The sequence below is a fragment of the Bombina bombina genome, chromosome 2, assembly GCF_027579735.1.
Source record: "Bombina bombina isolate aBomBom1 chromosome 2, aBomBom1.pri, whole genome shotgun sequence".
Lineage (NCBI taxonomy): Eukaryota > Metazoa > Chordata > Amphibia > Anura > Bombinatoridae > Bombina > Bombina bombina.
Window position 1 is genome coordinate 872791535 of NC_069500.1, and position 21801 is coordinate 872813335.

The 21801-nt window shown below is 36.7% G+C and overlaps 1 protein-coding gene across 1 annotated transcript in view; it reads left to right on the plus strand.

Moving 5' to 3' along the window:
- HGSNAT (heparan-alpha-glucosaminide N-acetyltransferase) overlaps positions 1–21801 on the plus strand; it is a 154285-nt gene that overhangs the window by 56381 nt on the left and 76103 nt on the right. Inside the window, exons 7-10 of the mRNA XM_053703202.1 lie at positions 10887–10990; positions 11879–11955; positions 15739–15769; positions 16223–16383. Coding sequence (XP_053559177.1) covers positions 10887–10990; positions 11879–11955; positions 15739–15769; positions 16223–16383 — 373 coding nt within the window. The remainder of the gene's footprint in view (positions 1–10886; positions 10991–11878; positions 11956–15738; positions 15770–16222; positions 16384–21801) is intronic.

Below are 21801 nucleotides of genomic sequence, written 5' to 3' on the forward strand. Positions count from 1 at the left end.
GATGGAGCATGCAAAACCTTTAACACCAAGATAAGACTCCAGAGAGGAGAAAATCCGATTGTGCGTGTGTTAGAGGCATACATGCACTAACCCGAAAGCAGAAGCACAGGAAAAATAACGCCCCTGAGGGGGCAAATCCTGACATGCACAATCCTGAGAGCTCAAATAAATATAGAACTATAAATGCCCAACTAGGCTAAAATTTCCCATGTGGTGAAAAAAATAGTCAGATACCATACCCCAAATACATTTCTTTGACATACCTTGTACTCTGAGGTGGAAATGCGCCTAAACATAGACTGAAAGCCTCTCTCTGAAGAATCAAAAGCATATCTTTATTCTTCGGACACCTCCAGCGGAGGCAAAGACAAGACTGAGGTACCTGTAAAGTGGGAGGGGTTTTATAGAGCTCTTGGGGTTTGGGAATCTTTGCCTCCTCCTAGTGGTAGGGAAGAGTAATTCCATATGTATGAAAGAAAAAACTATATCCAAAATGCTTGTGACCTGAAAAGGTTTGTGTTTCAGAATATTATGTGTATTTGGATCGTTAAAATTGATTTGGAGAGGGGATGGGACCAAGTGTAAGCAACAATATATTATGTAATTTAGGCAATATTTACATGTCATAATACAGTTTATGCATGCAACATAAAGGATGTACCACTTAGTGCTGGTTAAAATGCAGAGCCTTGGTTATCACGTGCTTTATTCATCGTTGAACAGTTTATAATGCAGGTTATTTGAAAGATTTCACAATTTTGAAAGAATCAGTGGTGGGCAATTATTTATGTGCTCACTATAAACCCATTTGCACGAACAGTTTTTTTTTGTGTCCAATACAACATTGTTTGCAATAGTTGTTTTAATGACTTTGTAAATAGCTGCCAGACTGAATAGACAACATTATTTTTACACCTTACATATGCACATATTGCAATTTTCTTGACAAACCATTGAAGTGTTTATAATTAACAATATGGTAATCATTCTTTCATTTGGTAGTTTTACATATGCCATTAATGTGTAATCCATACGCTTTATGTAAATGGTATGAAGTAATGCTTTAGTATGGAATTTATGCTTATTATTATTATTGTCATATTTTTTATTGAGCGTTGGAACATTTTGTTGTGCTGTTCAGTAGATATAATGACTCTGCTACAAATTTAAAAATATAAGTATACATGACAAAGAGTAGGTGTTGCTGACTCTACTACTTAGCAAGATTTATCAAGCGCAAGATGAATTCTCCGGGTAAATCTCCTATGGGTTCTCTTCAGTACGCCTTTACAGAAGCACATCTGGGGTTTTTTTTTTTGCGCTTTTCCATAGGGCTAAGGAGATGTAAAGATTCATTTCTCCAGTTAGATTAGTATCTGCACCTTATTTATCAATGAAAATAAGCAACGATTCTTCATTTTAATCGTATATGAACCAATAGAAATATTTAGACAGTCTCACTAGTAGCTCTGTTAATGTCCCCTCTTCAACAAACTGTCATAGAAGAAAATGGATATGTTTTCATTATTTTGCACTTCTTTTTTATATATAATTTTTGTGCTCCAATATATATATATATATATATATATATATATATATATATATATAAATCCACAAAATTTCAGATATAATGACATCACTGTTTCAGTAAAAAAGGATTTTTTACTGAAACAGTGCTGTCGCTATATCTGAAATTTTGTGGATCTATATTTTGAGAGGTTAGCAGGCCTCTCCAGCGTACGTGCACTTTGTTACCTTGAAAATACTTGGCTTTGCACTTGGAAGTGTAAAAAATTAAGGTGCTGGACTTACCTTGTTTGTTGGATAGTATATGTATGTATATGTGTATATATATATATATATATATATATATGTGTGTGTATGTGTGTATGATATATGTGTATATATACAGGTAGCCCTCAGTTTACGCCGGGGTTAGGTTCCAGAAGGAATGGTTGTAAATTGAAACCCAGTTTATAATGTAAGTCAATGGGAAGTGAGGGAGATAGGTTCCAGGCCCCCTCTCAAAATTGTCATAATTAACACCTAATACATTATTTTTAAAGCTTTGAAATGAAGACTTTAAATGCTAAACAACATTATAAACCTAATAAAATAATCACACAACACAGACTTCACTTGCATTTTTCTGCAAACAGTTCTTTCTATGCATTCCAATCTGGACTGATTTATGAAAGGAAGATTTTGTTCCTTTGAAATCTGCTTGATAGCTCAGGTCTGGTTAAACTGATTAATTTCAGCTTGCTTGGCTTTGCTGCAACACAAGCGGACAGCTCCACCTACTGGCTATTTTAATAAATGCACTGCTTCTCAATGCTTTCAATAGCAGTCACGTGACTGGAAAAAAAAGGTTGTTATTCTGAAACGGTGTAAATTGAACCGTTGTAAAACGAGGGCCACCTGTATATATATGTATGTATGTTTTTTATTTATTTTTTAGCTTCTTTATATATAATTTTTGTGACTAGTGCTTTTTTCTAACATTGCTTCTACAAATGGTAGAGAATAGTTTTCTAAACATGTTCTCCACAGTAGTTTGGAGAACTTTAACGCACACATTTGGAGGAGAACTATCAGTCTGCTATAGGAGAAAATAAATTATACATTTGTAACTAGTCGAATTAATGAGGCGTAGTATTGGAAATACGACTAAAACAATCTAATTTAACCCCTTCTTTGGCGCTCCTGTGCGCTAAGGAGAACGGTAAAAGAGTAGGAGAATTTTACAGTCGACTTGCACAATTTTGAGTGATAAATTGGGGCATTTATTAGTGTGTCTCTAATTGGTCTCTCTAAGGGCTAGATTGATTAAAGCTGAGGCGGACAGGGGCACGTATACGCGCCCCTGTATGCCTCAGCTCGCCTGTGGCGGAGCGAAATTACCCGCAGGTATTCGCCATTGCACACAAGCGCAATTTTGCGCTCGCGTGCAATCCTGCCCGCGCACAGCCAGTCAAGCGCGGACAGGAGCTGTCAATCTTCTCGGTCTGACTAGACCGAGGAGATTGAATTTCGCCACCTTAGAGGTGGCGAAGAGGTTAGGGAAGCGGCGGTCTGGTGACCGCTGCTTGATAAATTACGGCGAGCAAGTTCTTATGAAAACTTGCAGCCATAGGGCTTTAATAAATCTAGCCCTAAGTATCAGCTTTTGTGCATAGACAAAAATATAAGATAAGGGGCCTTGTGTATAGACAGAGATAAGATAAGGCTGTCTGTGCTTTCTGCAAACTCTGCCCATTTAAAATAGTTGTGTTTTCAATGAGGAAAAACAGCTATTTCATATACAAAAATAAACCTTATGTAGCAATTACCCCTAAATATTTTACTTTGCAGCTGCCATAACAAGTTATTGGAAACACATTAAGGGAAAACCAATTTTACAGAACATTTAACTTAGCGTGAGCAACTCTGCTAAAACCTATTGATAAATTCAGTTCTTCAATTTGGATTAAAGGGACAGTAAACACTTAAAACGTTTTTTAATATACAGTCATTAAGTCTGAGAACCGAAGCACGCACGGAGGCTTCACATGCCTAATTCTGTAACATATGTCACACTAATTTGCAGTTTATAATTTCTTCTAAATTCAAAAGTTGAGATTTTGTTCATAGTTCACGTAGAGTGTGATATTTTAAACAACTTTCTAATATAATTCTATTATCTAATTTGCTTCTTTCTCTTTGTATCCTTTGTAGAAAAAGTATACCTAGAAGCAGCATTGCACTACTGGGAACTAGCTGCTGGTTGGTGCACACACATGCCTTATCATTGCTTCACCCGATGTGTTGAGCTAGCTCCCAGTAGTGCATTATTGCTCCTTCAATAAAAGATACCAAGAGAATGAAGCAAATTTGATCATAAAAGTAAATTGGTGGTAGTTTAAAATTGTATGCTTTATGTGAATCATGAAAAGTTTTGTGTCATGTCCATTTAATGGTATGGAATATGTTAATGTTTTACAAAACTTTAACTTAGTTTTTGTTATTAACTTAAAGGGACAGTAAAGTCAAATTTAAATGTTCATTATTCAGATAGAACATGCATTTTTAAATAACTTTCCAAATTACTTTATTATCAATTTTGCTTCATTCTCTAGGTATCTTTTGTTAAAGTGTAATCCTAGGTGAGCTCAGAAGTATGCATGTGTCTTTAGCCATCTGGCAGCAGTGTGTGCAACAATGTTTATAGCAATGTTATACATAGTTTCTAACAATACTGCCATAGATTTCTACAGACACTCTATGGCAATAGAGTTTGCAATTGTGTATAACTTTGTTTTTAAACATTGTTGCAAACACTGCTGCCATATGGCTAAGGACATATACACGCTCTGAGCTCACCTAGGATTACTCTTTAACAAAGGATACCAAGAGAACTAAACAGAAATGATAATAGAAATAAATTGGAAAGTTGTTTAAAATGTCATGCTTTATTTGAATTATGAACATTTATTTTTTTACTTTACTGTCCCTTTAAGCGACTTTGAAAAAAGAGTGAGCCTCAGTTATTATTTCAGTGTGAAGAGTTTTAACTAGTATGTTAATCCTAAAACGTGGTATAATATTAATTTTGCCCCTCTTGTCGAGAAAATTAAATCGGTTTTAGAAGCATGGGGGCAGCTCCCGTTGTCAATAACAGCAAGGGTGAATGTAATTAAAACAATCATTTTTCCACTCCTGTTATACCCTCTACAAAATCTTCCTTTTCTGATCCCTGCAGGCGATATTAGAGCGATTTATTCTTCTTTTTCGAAATGTATATGGAAGAACAAGAAACCACGTATCTCATTGAAAAAATTAATGCAACCCTGTAGAATGGCAGGTTTGGCATTACCCAATATTAATCTTTATAATATTATTATCTTGGCTAGGATCGCTATAGATTGGTTGACGGATGCTAATAGTTTTGCTACCATTGATTTGGAAAGCCACTTGTCTTACCCTTTCTCTCTTAAAGCCATTTTACACTGCCCAGTTAAGAAACTTCCGGTAAATATTTCTGGTCTTGTGTCATTAAAGAATGTGGTATTGGGGTGGCAGAAGTTGTGTAATATATTAGAAATGGATCTTTCTTTTTCAGAGTTCTTGCCAATAAGGGGCAATGTAAACTTTTCCCCAGGAATCCATCAGTTGGTATTCCAGACATGGGCTGGAAAGGGCCTCATAGCCATTAAACAGCTTTTTTCGGATGAGGGGTTTATATTATCTTTTGAGAATCATAGACATAAGTTTGGTCTCCATAGTAATAACTTTTATGGGTATTTACAAACTAGACATTATATACAGGAATGGAACTGGGATCTCACAAGAGAAGGTGAATGGGCTGAGGTTAAGAGCTGGATGAAAATCTTTAGGGCTGGGAATACATCTATATCCCTGATGTATGATATAATGCTTGCCAAACAAAGCTTACTCTCACTGAGTAGGACCTGTGAGTCGTGGTTACCTTATATAGCGGACATAAACACAGAAAAAGTTATAGCAAGCTGCACCATGCTAAGTAAATATCAAATCCCGATGAGTTGGAGGGAAGCACATTTTAAACTTATAAATAACTTTTATTTAACTCCGGCCAGGCTCTCAAGATTCTCCCCCCAGCAAAGTATTGTGTGCCCGCGTTGCTCATCGGTGGCAGCAGATCTCGTGCATATGTTTTGGTATTGCCCAAGGATTTCACAGCTGTGGAAGAAGGTGGTTTTCTGGTTTAATAAGTACTATCAATTAAATATTACCCTAGAGCTAGAGAATATATTCCTGTTAAATAACCAGATCCCGGCTTGTCCGGTAGGGGTGACTATACTAAATACTATAATACTGCTAATGAGACATTTAATAGCTAAAAACTGCCCTCATTGAAGGTTGTCATCCAAGAAATTCAAAATCAGATTATTTTTGAATCTTACCATACTAGGGCCTAGATTTGGAGTTCGGCGGTAAAAGGGCTGTTAACGCTCCGCGGGTTTTTTTCTGGCCGCACCATAAATTTAACTCTGGTATCGAGAGTTCAAACAAATGCTGCGTTAGGCTCCAAAAAAGGAGCGTAGAGCATTTTTACCGCAAATGCAACTCTCGATACCAGAGTTGCTTACGGACGCGGCCGGCATCAAAAACGTGCTCGTGCACGATTCTCCCATAGGAAACAATGGGGCTGTTTGAGCTGAAAAAAAAACCTAACGCCTGCAAAAAAAGCAGCGTTCAGCTCCCTAACGCAGCCCCATTGTTTCCTATCGGGAAACACTTCCCTACGTCTGCACCTAACACTCTAACATGTACCCCGAGTCTAAACACCCCTAACCTTACACTTATTAACCCCTAATGTGACGCCCCCCGCTATCGCTGACCCCTGCATATTATTATTAACCCCTAATCTGCCGCTCCGTACACCGCCGCAACCAACGTTATCCCTATGTACCCCTAATCTGCTGCCCCTAACACCGCAGACCCCTATATTATATTTATTAACCCCTAACCTGCCCCCCACAACGTCGCCGACACCTACCTACACTTATTAACCCCTAATCTGCCGAGCGGACCTGAGCGCTACTATAATAAAGTTATTAACCCCTAATCCGCCTCACTAACCCTATCATAAATAGTATTAACCCCTAATCTGCCCTCCCTAACATCGCCGACACCTAACTTCAATTATTAACCCCCTAATCTGACGACCGGAGCTCACCGCTATTCTAATAAATGTATTAACCCCCTAAAGCTAAGTCTAACCCTAACACTAACACCCCCCTAACTTAAATATAATTTACATCTAACGAAATAAATTAACTCTTATTAAATAAATGATTCCTATTTAAAGCTAAATACTTACCTGTAAAATAAACCCTAATATAGCTACAATATAAATTATAATTATATTGTAGCTATTTTAGGATTAATATTTATTTTACAGGCAACTTTGTAATTATTTTAACCAGGTACAATAGCTATTAAATAGTTAAGAACTATTTAATAGTTACCTAGTTAAAATAATAACAAATTTACCTGTAAAATAAATCCTAACCTAAGATATAATTAAACCTAACACTACCCTATCAATAAAATAATTAAATAAACTACCTACAATTACCTACAATTAACCTAACACTACACTATCAATAAATTAATTAAACACAATTGCTACAAATAAATACAATTAAATAAACTATCTAAAGTACAAAAAATAAAAAGAACTAAGTTACAGAAAATAAAAAAATATTTACAAACATAAGAAAAATATTACAACAATTTTAAACTAATTACACCTACTCTAAGCCCCCTAATAAAATAACAAAGCCCCCCAAAATAAAAAATTCCCTACCCTATTCTAAATTAAAAAAGTTACAAGCTCTTTTACCTTACCAGCCCTGAACAGGGCCCTTTGCGGGGCATGCCCCAAGAAGTTCAGCTCTTTTGCCTGTAAAAAAAAACATACAATACCCCCCCCCCCAACATTACAACCCACCACCCACATACCCTAATCTAACCCAAACCCCCCTTAAATAAACCTAACACTAAGCCCCTGAAGATCTTCCTACCTTGTCTTCACCATCCAGGTATCACCGATCGTCCTGGCTCCAAGATCTTCATCCAACCCAAGGGGGGGTTGGCGATCCATAATCCGGTGCTGAAGAGGTCCAGAAGAGGCTCCAAAGTCTTCCTCCTATCCGGCAAGAAGAAGACATCCGGACCGGCAAAACATCTTCTCCAAGCGGCATCTTCGATCTTCTTCCATCCGGTGCGGAGCGGGTCCATCTTGAAGCAGGCGACGCGGATCCATCCTCTTCTTCCGATGTCTCCCGGACTAATGACAGTTCCTTTAAGGGACGTCATCCAAGATGGCGTCCCTCGAATTCCGATTGGCTGATAGGATTCTATCAGCCAATCGGAATTAAGGTAGGAATTTTCTGATTGGCTGATGGAATCAGCAATCAGAATCAAGTTCAATCCGATTGGCTGATCCAATCAGCCAATCAGATTGAGCTCGCATTCTATTGGCTGTTCCTATTGGCTGTTCCGCATTCTATTGGCTGTTCCGTGGGTGGTGGGTTGTAATGTTGGGGGGGGGGGTATTGTATGTTTTTTTTTACAGGCAAAAGAGCTGAACTTCTTGGGGCATGCCCCGCAAAGGGCCCTGTTCAGGGCTGGTAAGGTAAAAGAGCTTGTAACTTTTTTAATTTAGAATAGGGTAGGGAATTTTTTATTTTGGGGGGGCTTTGTTATTTTATTAGGGGGCTTAGAGTAGGTGTAATTAGTTTAAAATTGTTGTAATATTTTTCTTATGTTTGTAAATATTTTTTTATTTTCTGTAACTTAGTTCTTTTTTATTTTTTGTACTTTAGATAGTTTATTTAATTGTATTTATTTGTAGCAATTGTGTTTAATTAATTTATTGATAGTGTAGTGTTAGGTTAATTGTAGGTAATTGTAGGTAGTTTATTTAATTATTTTATTGATAGGGTAGTGTTAGGTTTAATTATATCTTAGGTTAGGATTTATTTTACAGGTAAATTTGTAATTATTTTAACTAGGTAACTATTAAATAGTTCTTAACTATTTAATAGCTATTGTACCTGGTTAAAATAAATACAAGTTGCCTGTAAAATAAATATTAATCCTAAAATAGCTATAATATAATTATAATTTATATTGTAGCTATATTAGGGTTTATTTTACAGGTAAGTATTTAGCTTTAAATAGGATTAATTTATTTAATAAGAGTTAATTTATTTCGTTAGATGTAAATTATATTTAAGTTAGGGGGGTGTTAGTGTTAGGGTTAGACTTATCTTTAGGGGTTAATACATTTATTAGAATAGCGGTGAGCTCCGATCGGAAGATTAGGGGTTAATATTGAAGGTAGGTGTCGGCGATGTTAGGGAGGGCAGATTAGGGGTTAATACTATTTATGATAGGGTTAGTGAGGCGGATTAGGGGCTAATAACTTTATTATAGTAGCGCTCAGGTCCGCTCGGCAGATTAGGAGTTAATAAGTGTAGGTAGGTGTCGGCGACGTTGAGGGGGGGCAGATTAGGGGTTAATAAATATAATATAGGGGTCGGCGGTGTTAGGGGCAGCAGATTAGGGGTACATAGGGATAACGTAGGTGGCGGCGCTTTGCGGTCGGAAGATTAGGGGTTAATTATTTTAAGTAGCTGGCGGCGATGTTGTGGGGGGCAGATTAGGGGTTAATAAATGTAATATAGGGGTCGGCGGGGTTAGGGGCAGCAGATTAGGGGTACATAAGTATAACGTAGGTGGCGGTCGGCAGATTAGGGGTTAAAATTTTTAATCGAGTGGCGGCGATGTGGGGGGAGCTCGGTTTAGGGGTACATAGGTAGTTTATGGGTGTTAGTGTACTTTAGGGTACAGTAGTTAAGAGCTTTATGAACCGGCGTTAGCCAGAAAGCTCTTAACTCCTGCTATTTTCAGGCGGCTGGAATTTTGTCGTTAGAGCTCTAACGCTCACTGCAGAAACGACTCTAAATACCAGCGTTAGAAAGATCCCATTGAAAAGATAGGCTACGCAAATGGCGTAGGGGGATCTGCGGTATGGAAAAGTCGCGGCTGTAAAGTGAGCGTTAGACCCTTTAATCACTGACTCCAAATACCAGCGGGCGGCCAAAACCAGCGTTAGGAGCCTCTAACGCTGGTTTTGACGGCTACCGCCGAACTCCAAATCTAGGCCTAGGTTTCTTACAGAGAAAAAAATTAAAACATTTTTATTTGGATGGCTGCCTATAATTAAATCTTACCCTATTTGTATTCAAAAGGCTATTCTCTTCCCATTTTTGAGCTCAGAAAGCTTTATGGATCTAGTACTATTAGGGGATTTTCCTCCTGATTGGATAGCATCTGGGGTAGAGCAATTTTTTTTTTTGTGTTATCGATTCAGTTCGGTTTGTTGGTGTAGGTTGGTGTTGGTGTGTTCCCCAATAGAGATAAAAATCCCAACATAGTGGTATTAAGGAAAATTTTTGGAAGGGTATTTAATACAATTCTTAAAAAGCTCTGGTTAGATCTGAATATAAACGTGCCTATTAGAAACTGGTATAGTATGATAAATGTGCCTTGAGGTATGTTAGTGTATATTACAATGTTGCTAATTGTATTTTCATTTATTACACCCTGCGTGGTGTTGTATTGTTATGATTTTCATTTTTTTTTCTTTTCTGTTCCTACAGTACTACATGTTGGTTATAAATATAAATAAAAAATAAAAAAAAAGAAGTATGCATGTGTCTTTAGCCATCTGGCAGCAGTGTGTGCAACAATGTTTATAGCAATGTTATACATAGTTGCTAACAATACTGCCATAGATTTCTACAGACACTCTATGGCAATTGAGTTTGCAATTGTGTATAACTTTGTTTTAAACATTGTTGCAAACACTGCTGCCATATGGCTAAGGACATATACACGCTCTGAGCTCACCTCGGATTACTCTTTAACAAAGGATACCAAGAGAACTAAACAGAAATGATGATAGAAATAAATTGGAAAGTTGTTTAAAATGTCATGCTTAATTTGAATTATGAACATTTTTTTTTTTTTTTACTTTACTGTCCCTTTAAGCGACTTTGAAAAAAGAGTGAGCCTCAGTTATTATTTCAGTGTGAAGAGTTTTAACTAGTATGTACAAGAAAATGACTACTTCACCGTGGCCATTACATCTTGATAAAGGGTCATAGTCATTTTTATTTTGTTGCTTCTAAAAGAGAGCATTTTAAAAGGTGATAAAGATTTGTTTTTGTACTGACAACAGCAGTCAGGCCATAGAGTTCCGTTGCACTTCCTTTTGGCTTCAAAGTAAACAGCTTAACAGCTTAACCTCTTCTCATTCAAATGTTTTTTTTTTTTAATGAAACTTTTAGGAGCTTGGATCCCCCAACCGAGCTGATCTGTGTACTGCGGAATCCCCCCAAGGAATATGGAACTCATCTTCTCAAAGACTCCGTTCTCTTGACACATTCAGAGGGTAATTATCAAATTTACACATTTTTTTGGCAAACCACAGAATGCAATCTCTTGTGTACAGAGGTCTCATTGGGGTATGGTAGAAAACCTTTGTATACACAGGGGCTTATGTATGCCAGGTTACAGAAACAAAAGAGAGAGCTAAAAAGTAAAATCAGCGCTATGTGTGAACACATATAGCTCCTTTAAAAGGGTACCTAGCTGGCCCTGGAATTAGAATAACAAAAAACAGTATAAGGAGCACCTAAAGGAAGGCTAAGGTGAGATTTCATACAATATAGCTAATTTCAAAGTGATAGTGATCAGATGTAGGCTTACCATATATGTCAACGCGTTTCGGCCTCTGTATAGGCCTTTATCAAGACTTTTGTTCACAGGAAGTCACGAAATACGGGACACACCTACAGAGGGACCTATCTGGATCTGTTCACTTTGGATCGCTATAGCAAGCTTTTTTCTTATGTTTTCACTATTTTTTTTTTAGTACTCTCATTGACATATTTTTAAATTCCTTTTTTTTTTTTATTCTTATTAATATTTTGGTATTACCATGACACCACAAGGATTTACTGTGTTCCACAGTTCAGCTATATTATATACATATATAAAAAAATATATACCAGTGATGAAAAAAGCACTCTTTGGACTTTTTCCTTAAAACATAACTTTTAATCTTCACAAGTTAAAATTCATGATGTATCGGAACCGGACCGGTTCCTTTATCAAATGTGGTTTTGCTGTAAGGATGATGTGCAACATTTGATAAAGGAGAGAGAGATAGATAAGTGTGTGTGTGTGTATATATAAATTAGTCAAGTATTTGTTAATCTTGAATTGCTTTTTGTTCATAACCTGCACAGTACCAAGCATGTGTTTTTTAATGCTTTAGGCTCGCACTTATAATCATGGTTTTTGTGAATTATGGCGGTGGAGGCTACTGGTTCTTCAAACATCAGAGTTGGAATGGTAATATATTATTTGAATTAGGGGGTGGTATTGGTTGGTCTTACCTTTTAGCGTAAATGAGAGAAATTTTGTTATCCAATGACTGATATAGTTTAATTTATAAAGCCCTGTAAGGCCCAGTTGTTGTTTTTGATGATATAAGCTGATGATACAGCCACCACGAGACTGGCTTGATCTTAAAACTAGATTCATTCTAGAAATAGCAGAATAAGACCCCTACATCACTGCCGAAGCATACAAAGCATGAGAAAGCAAACAAACGGAATAGCATCTGAAGCCGCCAACAAAAAACAGAAGGTTTACACAGGCGGACACTGGCTTCATACTTCTTAAATCTATCAAGGAAAGATTCCTGGAAACTGAATCGGACAAAAAATAATCTTAGCCAAATTCTTTGGAAAAAAATGTTTTTACAGCCGTGATGCTAAAGAAACAACAATTTGATGGTGAGAGAATCTGCTAAATAACAAGATGAAGATTGAACCAAAATACCTTCCAGAAAAGGAAACGCTGCAATGCCCTCAGTTCTGATTGCAGATAAAAGGGTACTGAAATATTCTGGTTGCTGAACACAGACCAAGCGGTAGAGCAACAAAATAAAAAATGCTAGACCAGAGAATATGAACATGAAGATAAACATCCCATAAATCAATTATGGACATAAACTGACCTTGCAAAATAAAAGGCAGAAAAATCCAAGTAGTCAACATTTAAAAAAACTCTGAAAGATTAGTTCAGAGCCTTTTAGATCCAGAATTGGTCTGAAAATGTCTTCCTATAAAGGAATAAAGACGACGTTAGAATAAAACCCCATACCATGTACCAACAAAGGAACAGGAACAATACCCTTCCATAAATTCAAGATACAAAACTGACTGAATAAAAGGCCTCAGCTTTCACAGGAATTCACAAAACATAGGACAGAAAAAACCTTCCCAGGGAGGCATTATTCTGAGACCTATTTATTAACCTTGGGAGACTATTGTAAAAACCCAGAGATCCTGAACAGACTGAAACCAAACTTCCAGAAATTAGCTAAACCTGCCTGTCCCTAACAAAAGCCGCACCTTCATGCAAACTGATCTAAGGGAGTATGTGAGTTGGACTTTTGTTCCAGTTAGAACTTTATACTTCCAGACAAAACCAGAGGAACCAGCCCTGTTCTTAGGAAAGGAATACAATTTACTCCTGGAATTCTAGTCCTGATCTCCTTTACCTTCCATCACATTAGAGATAACAGAATCCAAATCAGAACTAAATAAATATCTTCCCCTGAAAAGAAAGAGATAAGAGGTAAAACTCTGGATTTAGAAACCATATCAACAGACCAAGACTAAACAAAAAGCTTTAACATAACACTTAATAAAAGCATAAGCACATTTGCCAAAAAAAGTTTAAAAAATCTTCACTAGCAGAATCGTCAGAAAACTGCCCAAGAAAAGATTATTAAACCAAAAAAGAAACCGCAGACATATCCGTAAAATATACTACTGATCTAAAAAGATAACCTGCTTAAAAACCCCTCCTTTGGATGGATTCGAACTCCCAAAGGAAATAGAGATATTTAAAGTCAGAGTAGAAATAGCCCTATCCACTTTGGTAATAGTTTCCCACAATTAAACATTGGAAGCTGAAAAAGGATACATTTTCTTAAACCTTGCAGAAGGATTAAAAATAATACCTGCTGGCTTAGACCAATATCTGGAATAAACTCAGAGATCACATCAGTTATAAGGATTATATCAGGGGATTTTACCATAGTAATAAAAACAGGATTTAAAAAAAAAAAAAGCTTATCCCCATCTACTTTATGATCTTAACCTCTAAAGTAAATACAGTTTATTTAAAAAGAGAACAAATATGCTCAATCTAAATTATATATATATATCAGATGAATGATCAGAGGTAGACCCCCCACAGAACCAAACCTCTTTTTCTGAGGACATAGTAACTTCATTACTAGAAACATTAACCCCAGCAGGCTTAGAGCTAATAGAAGGTAAATTCTTACCTGACCTATTACGCTTACTTGAAAGAGGCATGGCCACCAACATTTCAGACACAGAAGACTGTATAAAATCCTTGATTTCAGTAGGATTCTACTATAGAAAACAAACAGAAGGAGCAGTAACACCCATAGAAGCAATAGCAGCATTAGATAAGTCAGAATGCATTTGAATATAAGTACATTTATTGCGTAAATTAGCCTGAGATTAAAAACTCGGCTTATAAAAAATATATATATATCCCAGAAATACCAGCACTCACTATTTAGTAATCCAATACCGGGGTGCACTCAGAATATCCATATGAAAGTTCAAAAAATAGAGGCACTCTCCGTGTGCAAAAGCGTGTTTAATCAAATTTTACAGAGTGAACGTTTTCGGGCTGTGATGCCCATCCTCAGACTCCTGAAAGAAAAACAGTGTGTTTAGTGCTTACCCCACAGTGGCTAAATAGCCAGAGCTATCCGGGATAGCTCTGGCTATTTAGCCACTGTGGGGTAAGCACTAAACACACTGTTTTTCTTTCAGGAGTCTGAGGACGGGCATCACAGACCGAAAACGTTCACTCTGTAAAATTTGATTAAACGCGCTTTTGCACACGGAGAGTGCCTCTGTTTTTGAATATGAATATATATATATATATATATATATATATATATATATATATATATATATATAAAGTGTTCAAATGACCCTGCTTCTAAGGCAGATTTAGGGACAGAGTCAGAAGGCTCCATAACTGCAAGGAGCTTATACATAAGTTAAACGCAAAAAAAAAACAAGCGTACAGCTAAACGGTAATATCCCCATTACGAAAAGCTTTAAAGTAAGGGAACACTTGCCCCTTTTGAAAAGAACTCATAATAATTAATACATTCAAAAATTATAAAAACAATAAATGCGGAAGTACACAGTTTACCTGTTATCTAAATAGCATACACAAGACAAGAGGCGCACATCAAACTGGAGTCATATAAAGTAAAAAGCATGGCAGGACGTACTCCATCATGCCAACGCACGCATGCCTGGAAGCTGAAGTGCATCAACGTGTGTGCGTCAAAAAAAGTGTGCGTTTACAAATATATGAGCGCAAAAAAATCTGTTAAGCGTTCAAAAATATATGCGCCCCAAAAACACAATGCAAAATTATAACTAAAAATATATAACTTTCCTAAGGTCATATACATATATAATAAATATATAGCAATAACCAATAACAGGCTTCTAGAGTGCCAAATATAAAATTTAAAAAATACTTACCAATAGGCACTCTGCTATTGGAGGAAATAAGTTATAAGCCAAAACCAGTGCTTAAACATAAAAACAGATCTGGAAAAAGCGCAAGTCCCTGCAACATCCATGGAAAGGCTTGTGACTAAATCCCAATAGGTGAAATATATGCCACTACCAGTACTCTAAATCCCTACAACAATCACTGTACTCTTAGGGGAAATGGGCCTCAACTCAGTCTGATAACCCCTCTCACTAAAGAATCAAATGCATATCTTTTATTCTTCAACCTCCTCCAGTGGAGGCAAAGACAAGACTGAGTAGCCAGTGAGGTGGGAAGGGTTTTATAGAGTTCCTAGGGTTTGGGAATCTTTGCCTCCTCCTAGTGGCAGGAAAGAGTAATCCCCAGGACTAATGGACTGTGGACTCTCACCAACTATTTGAAAAATGCATGTGCATGCACCATGTTTTTGAATATCTTGCTGATAATTTTAAGGTGTCTTTATATAGCTCTTTAAGGCTTCTGACTAATTTAATTTTTTTGTAGGGTTAACAGTTGCAGATCTTGTTTTCCCATGGTAAGTCTATTTTCCGTATCTTATTTTAAGGGGATTTACTGCTATTATTTTGAAAATCCAGATGCATAATTTCAACCTTGTGTGTGTGTGGGTTTATATACCGGAGGGTAGTAAACTGGTGTAAGATTGTGGATAATAAAACGTGGGTTCAACTAGAGCACTCTATGAGGCCCATTTATCAAGCTCTGTATGGAGCTTGTGGCCCCGTGTTTCTGGCGAGTCTTCAGAATTGTAAAAGTTTAATTTTGACTTTACTGTCGTTTTAAAGGGACGTTTTCAGCTTAGTTTGTGAAAAATGTAGGCTCTAAATTAAACATAATTAACTAAATCATAAATATATATATATTTGTTTTTAAGTATTTCTTTTGAACACGTTTGTGTATTTTTTTCTTTATTTTTTCTTTCTTGTATTTTGTTTTTATTAATACTGATCCACATATGCTGTCTTCATAGGTTTGTATTTATCATGGGAACCTCCATTTCTCTGTCCTTAAACTCAATGCTCAGGAAAGGCAACTCACGTTTGAAACTATTTTGGAAAGTGTTGTGGAGAAGTATTCAGCTGTTCCTCATTGGCTTGTTTGTAATCAATCAGAATTATTGCAACGGCCCTTGTAAGTTTATTTGTACATTTTTCTCCTTTGTAAACAGCATAGTAATTTTCTTGTTCTTAAACCCCTTACATGTTATGGCGCTGCAGCTTTAGCAAGCCATTTACAGAGCTGACAGCGGCGATAATGTGCTATTTCTGCACTGCAGGTCCCAAGCAGAACCCAATCGGCAGCGGAAGTTGCACAGCTGAGTCGTACGACTAGTTCCGTTTGGGACCGACAGTGCTCTGCAGGTCTCGAGCAGCACTTCTAGTGTGTGTTTATCCCCGTTGCAGCATTTTAAAAAATAAATAAATTAAGAAGTAATTTGTGAAAGTACTATTTTAAAGAAAAAGATTGTACCAGAAATCTGCATATTTATTACTAAACTGTAGGCTTTAAGTGACATTTAACTTTATTTTATTTTCTATAATGTGTATATATATACACATATGCATATATATACACATATGCATATATATGTATATGTGTATATATATATATATATATATATGTGTGTGTGTGTATATATATATATATATATATATATATATATGTGTATATATATGTGTGTGTATATATATATATATATATATATATATATATATATATATATATAATAATTTTATTTTTTTATTAAATATATGGTTAAGCGAAAGCTGTTTTAAAATTAAGGTGTAACTAACACTTAGTGTATGATTATGTACAATTGAGTCCTATATTTAAAGGAACATGAAACCCCCCAAAAATTATTTTATTATTTAAAAAGAGCATTCAATTTTAAGCAACTTTCCAAGTAACTTCTTTCATCGATTTTGCTTCACTCTTTTGGTAGCTGAATACGTCAATAAGCCAATGGTAAGAGGTCTGTATGTGTATGTATATATATATATGTGTGTGTGTGTGTATGTGTATATATATATATATATATATATATATATATATATATATATATATATATCCTCCATGTGTATCTGCACTCACAATGTCATATAGTCGCCAACCAGGGTGCCAGATCAAATAGTAATCTTCAACATAGGACTGCACTCGCTGGGTTTACAGAAAAAAATTATTTATTAAGTAACGTTTCGGAGTTCACAGACCCCTTCCTCAGACCAGAACAAACATGTAACTAAACACAGTGACTTATGAACACATTAAGCCCCACCCACCACCAAATCAACTGTGAATTGCGCCAAAAACAGTGTGACCATACTACTAATCAACCAATTCATATAAGCTTAAAAGTTGTATAAATGGTACAATAAATGCATAAGCCATAAGATATGTAAATCAATAAATGCACAAGTAGAACTAGACATCCATGTATTCCTGTTCATATATAAGTGGAATCATTAGATCAGAAGCATACAAATACCAAAACATGTCATATTGATATAAGTTAACCAATCATATATGGTATATAGACATATATAGCAGTACATCACATTTAGTCACAAGGGTTATATATGTGTTTAAAACTATATCAGAACAGCAATGTTAAACTCTCTTAATGCATTAAACTGTGAGTCCATTCTACAGTATATGATAGATGGTAGTGTACATGTGTTTAGTTACATGTTTGTTCTGGTCTGAGGAAGGGGTCTGTGAACTCCGAAACGTTACCTAATAAATAAGTCTTTCTTTCATGTAATTAGCAAGAGTCCATGAGCTAGTGACGTATGGGATATACATTCCTACCAGGAGGGGCAAAGTTTCCCAAACCTTAAAATGCCTATAAATACACCCCTCACCACACCCACAATTCAGTTTTACAAACTTTGCCTCCCGTGGAGGTGGTGAAGTAAGTTTGTACTTAAGATTCTTCGTTGATATGCGCTTCGCAACAGGTTGAAGCCCGGTTTTCCTCTCAGAGTGCAGTGAATGTCAGAGGGATGTGAAGAGAGTATTACCTATTTGAATACAATGGTCTACCTCTAGGGGATCTATTTCATAGGTTCTCTGTTATCGGTCGTAGAGATTTCTTCTCCTACCTCCCTTTTCAGATCGACGATATACTCTTATATACCATTACCTCTACTGATTCTCGTTTCAGTACTGGTTTGGCTATCTGCTATATGTAGAGGAGTGTCCAGGGGTAAGTATGTCTTATTTTTTGTGACACTCCACGCTATGGTTGGGCACTTTATATGTAAAGTTCTAAATATATGTATATAAACTTATATTTGCCTTGATTCAGGATAATCAGTATTCCTTTTCAATACAGACTGTCAGTTTCATTATTGGGATAATGCATTTAGTTATTTTTTTCTTACCTTGAAAAATTTCATTTGGCTATTTTTTCCTGCATGCTGTTAGGCTCGCGGGGGCAGAAAATGTTTCTTTTTATTACGTCATTTTTTGGCGCATACTTTTTTGGCGCTAAAATTTTTTTGTCATTTCCGGCGACGCAATTACGCCGGAAGTCGTATTCTGTTACGCATGCGTATTCAGACATTTTTTGCGCCAAAAAAATGTGGGAGTCTTTTTTACTCACATTATTTAAACATTTCTCTTTCATTGCTTCTGGTTACTAGAAGCTTATTTTTTTTGCATTCTTTCCCATTCCTGAAACTGTCATTTAAGGAATTTGATAATTTTGCTTTATATGTTGTTTTTTCTATTACATATTGCAAGATGTCTCTTCCTGACCCTGGATCAAAATCCTCTAATGGACAGACGCTGCCTGATGCTGGTTCTACCAAAGTTAAGTGCATATGTTGTAAACTTGTGGTAACTGTTTCTCCAGCTGTAGTTTGTGAAAGCTGTCATGATAAACTTTCCAATGCAGATTGTGTATCCATTAGTAATTATCCTTTACCTGTTGTTGTTCCTTCAACATCTATTGTTCAGGATGTTCCTGTTAATGTAAAAGAATTTGTTTCTAATTCTATTAGGAAGGCTTTGTCTGTTATTCCTCCTTCCAGTTAACGTAAAAGGTCTTTCAAAACTTCTCACATTTCAGATGAATTTTTAGGTGACCGCCATCATTCTGACTTATCTGTTTCTGATGAGGTTTTTTCCGGTTCAGAAGATTCTACTACAGATATTGATACTTATAAATCTTCATATTTATTTAAGATGGAGTTTATTCGTTCATTACTTAAAGAAGTTTTGATTGCTTTAGATATGGAGCAGTCCAGTCCTCTTGATACTAAAACTGCTAAACGTTTAAATTCGGTTTATAAACCTCATGTGTTAATTCCGGAAGTTTTTTCCAGTTCCTGATGCTATCTCAGATGTGATTGCTAGGGAATGGGATAGTCTGGGTACTTCATTTACTCCTTCTCCAAGATTTAAGAAATTGTACCCTGTACCATCTGATAGATTGGAGTTTTGGGATAAAATCCCTAAAGTCGATGGGGCTATCTCTACTCTAGCCAAACGTACTGCTATTCCTACGGCAGATAGCACTTTGTTTAAAGATCCTTTAGATAGGAAAATTGAATCTTTTTTGAGAAAAGCTTATTTATGTTCAGGTAATCTACTTAGACCTGCTATCTCTTTGGCTGATGTTGCTGCAGCTTCAACTTTCTGGTTGGAAGCTTTAGCGCAACAAGTGACAGATCATAATACATTTAGCATTGTTAAACTTCTTCAACACGCTAATAACTTTGTCTGTGATGCCATCTTTGATATCATTAGAGTTGATGTCCGGTATATGTCTTTAGCTATTTTAGCTAGACGAGCTTTATGGCTTAAATCCTGGAATGTAGATATGACTTCTAAGTCAACTTTGCTTTCTCTTTCTTTCCAAGGTAATAAATTGTTTGGTTCTCAGTTGGACTCTATAATTTCAACTGTTACTGGAGGGAAGGGTGCCTTTTTGCCTCAGGGCAACAAATCGAAAGGTAATTACAGGGCTGCTAATTGTTTTCGTTCCTTTCGACAGAATAAGGAGCAGAAGCCCGATCCTTCCCCTAAAGGAACAGTTTCCGGTTGGAAACCTAATCCAGTCTGGAATAAATCCAAGCCTTCCAGAAAGTCAAAACCAGCTCCTAAATCCGCATGAAGGTTCGGCCCTCATTCCAGCACAGCTGGTAGGGGGCAGGTTACGATTTTTCAAAGATGTTTGGATCAATTCGGTTCACAATCTTTGGATTCAGAACATTGTTTCGCAAGGGTACAGAATAGGTTTCAAAGTAAGGCCGCCTGTGAGAAGATTCTTTCACGCATTCCAGTCGATCCAGTGAAGGCTCAGGCATTTCTGAAATGTGTTTCAGACCTAGAGTTAGCTGGGGTAATTATACCAGTTCCTGTTCTGGAACAGGGTCTGGGGTTTTATTCAAATCTATTCATCGTACCAAAGAAAGAAAATTCTTTCAGACCGGTTCTGGATCTAAAAATATTGAATCGTTATGTAAGGATTCCAACATTCAAAATGGTGACTATAAGAACTATTCTGCCTTTTTGTTCAGCAAGGTCATTATATGTCTACAATAGACTTACAGGATGCATACCTGCATATTCCAATTCATCCAGATCACTATCAGTTTCTGAGATTCTCTTTTCTAGACAAGCATTACCAGTTTATTGCTCTTCCATTTGGTCTAGCAACAGCACCAAGGATCTTTTCGAAGGTTCTCTGTGCCCTTCTCTCTGTAATCAGAGAACAGGGTATTGTGGTATTTCCTTATTTGGACGATATCTTGGTACTTGCTCAGTCTTCACATTCTGCAGAATCTCATACAAATCAACTTGTGTTGTTTCTTCAAAAACATGGTTGGAGGATCAATTTACCAAAGAGTTCCTTGATTCCTCAGACAAGAGTAACCTTTTTAGGTTTCCAAATAGATTCAGTGTCCATGACTTTGTCTCTGACAGAAAAGAGACGTCTGAAATTGGTTTCAGCCTGTCAAAGCCTTCAGTCTCAATTGTTCCCTTCGGTAGCATTATGCATGGAAATTCTAGGTCATGGCTGCTGCATCGGACGCGATCCCTTTTGCTCGTTTTCACACGAGGCCACTCCAGCTTTGTATGCTGAACCAGTGGTGCAGGGATTATACGAGGATATCACAAATAATATCCTTAAATCCCAATGTTCGATCATCTCTAACTTGGTGGATGGATCACCATCAATAATTCAAGGGGCCTCTTTCGTTCGTCCAATCTGGACTGTGATCTCAACAGATGCGAGTCTATCAGGTTGGGGAGCTGTATGGGGATCTCTGACAGCGCAAGGGGTTTGGGAATCTCAGGAGGCGAGATTACCAATCAACATTTTGGAACTCCGTGCGATTTTCAGAGCTCTTCAGTTTTGGCCTCTTCTGCAGAGAAAATCGTTTATTTGTTTTCAAACAGACAATGTCACAACCGTGGCATATGTCAATCATTAAGGGGGGACTCACAGTCCTCAAGCTATGAAAGAAGTATCTCGGATACTTGTATGGGCGGAATCCAGCTCCTGTCTAATTTCTGCGGTTCACATCCCAGGTGTAGACA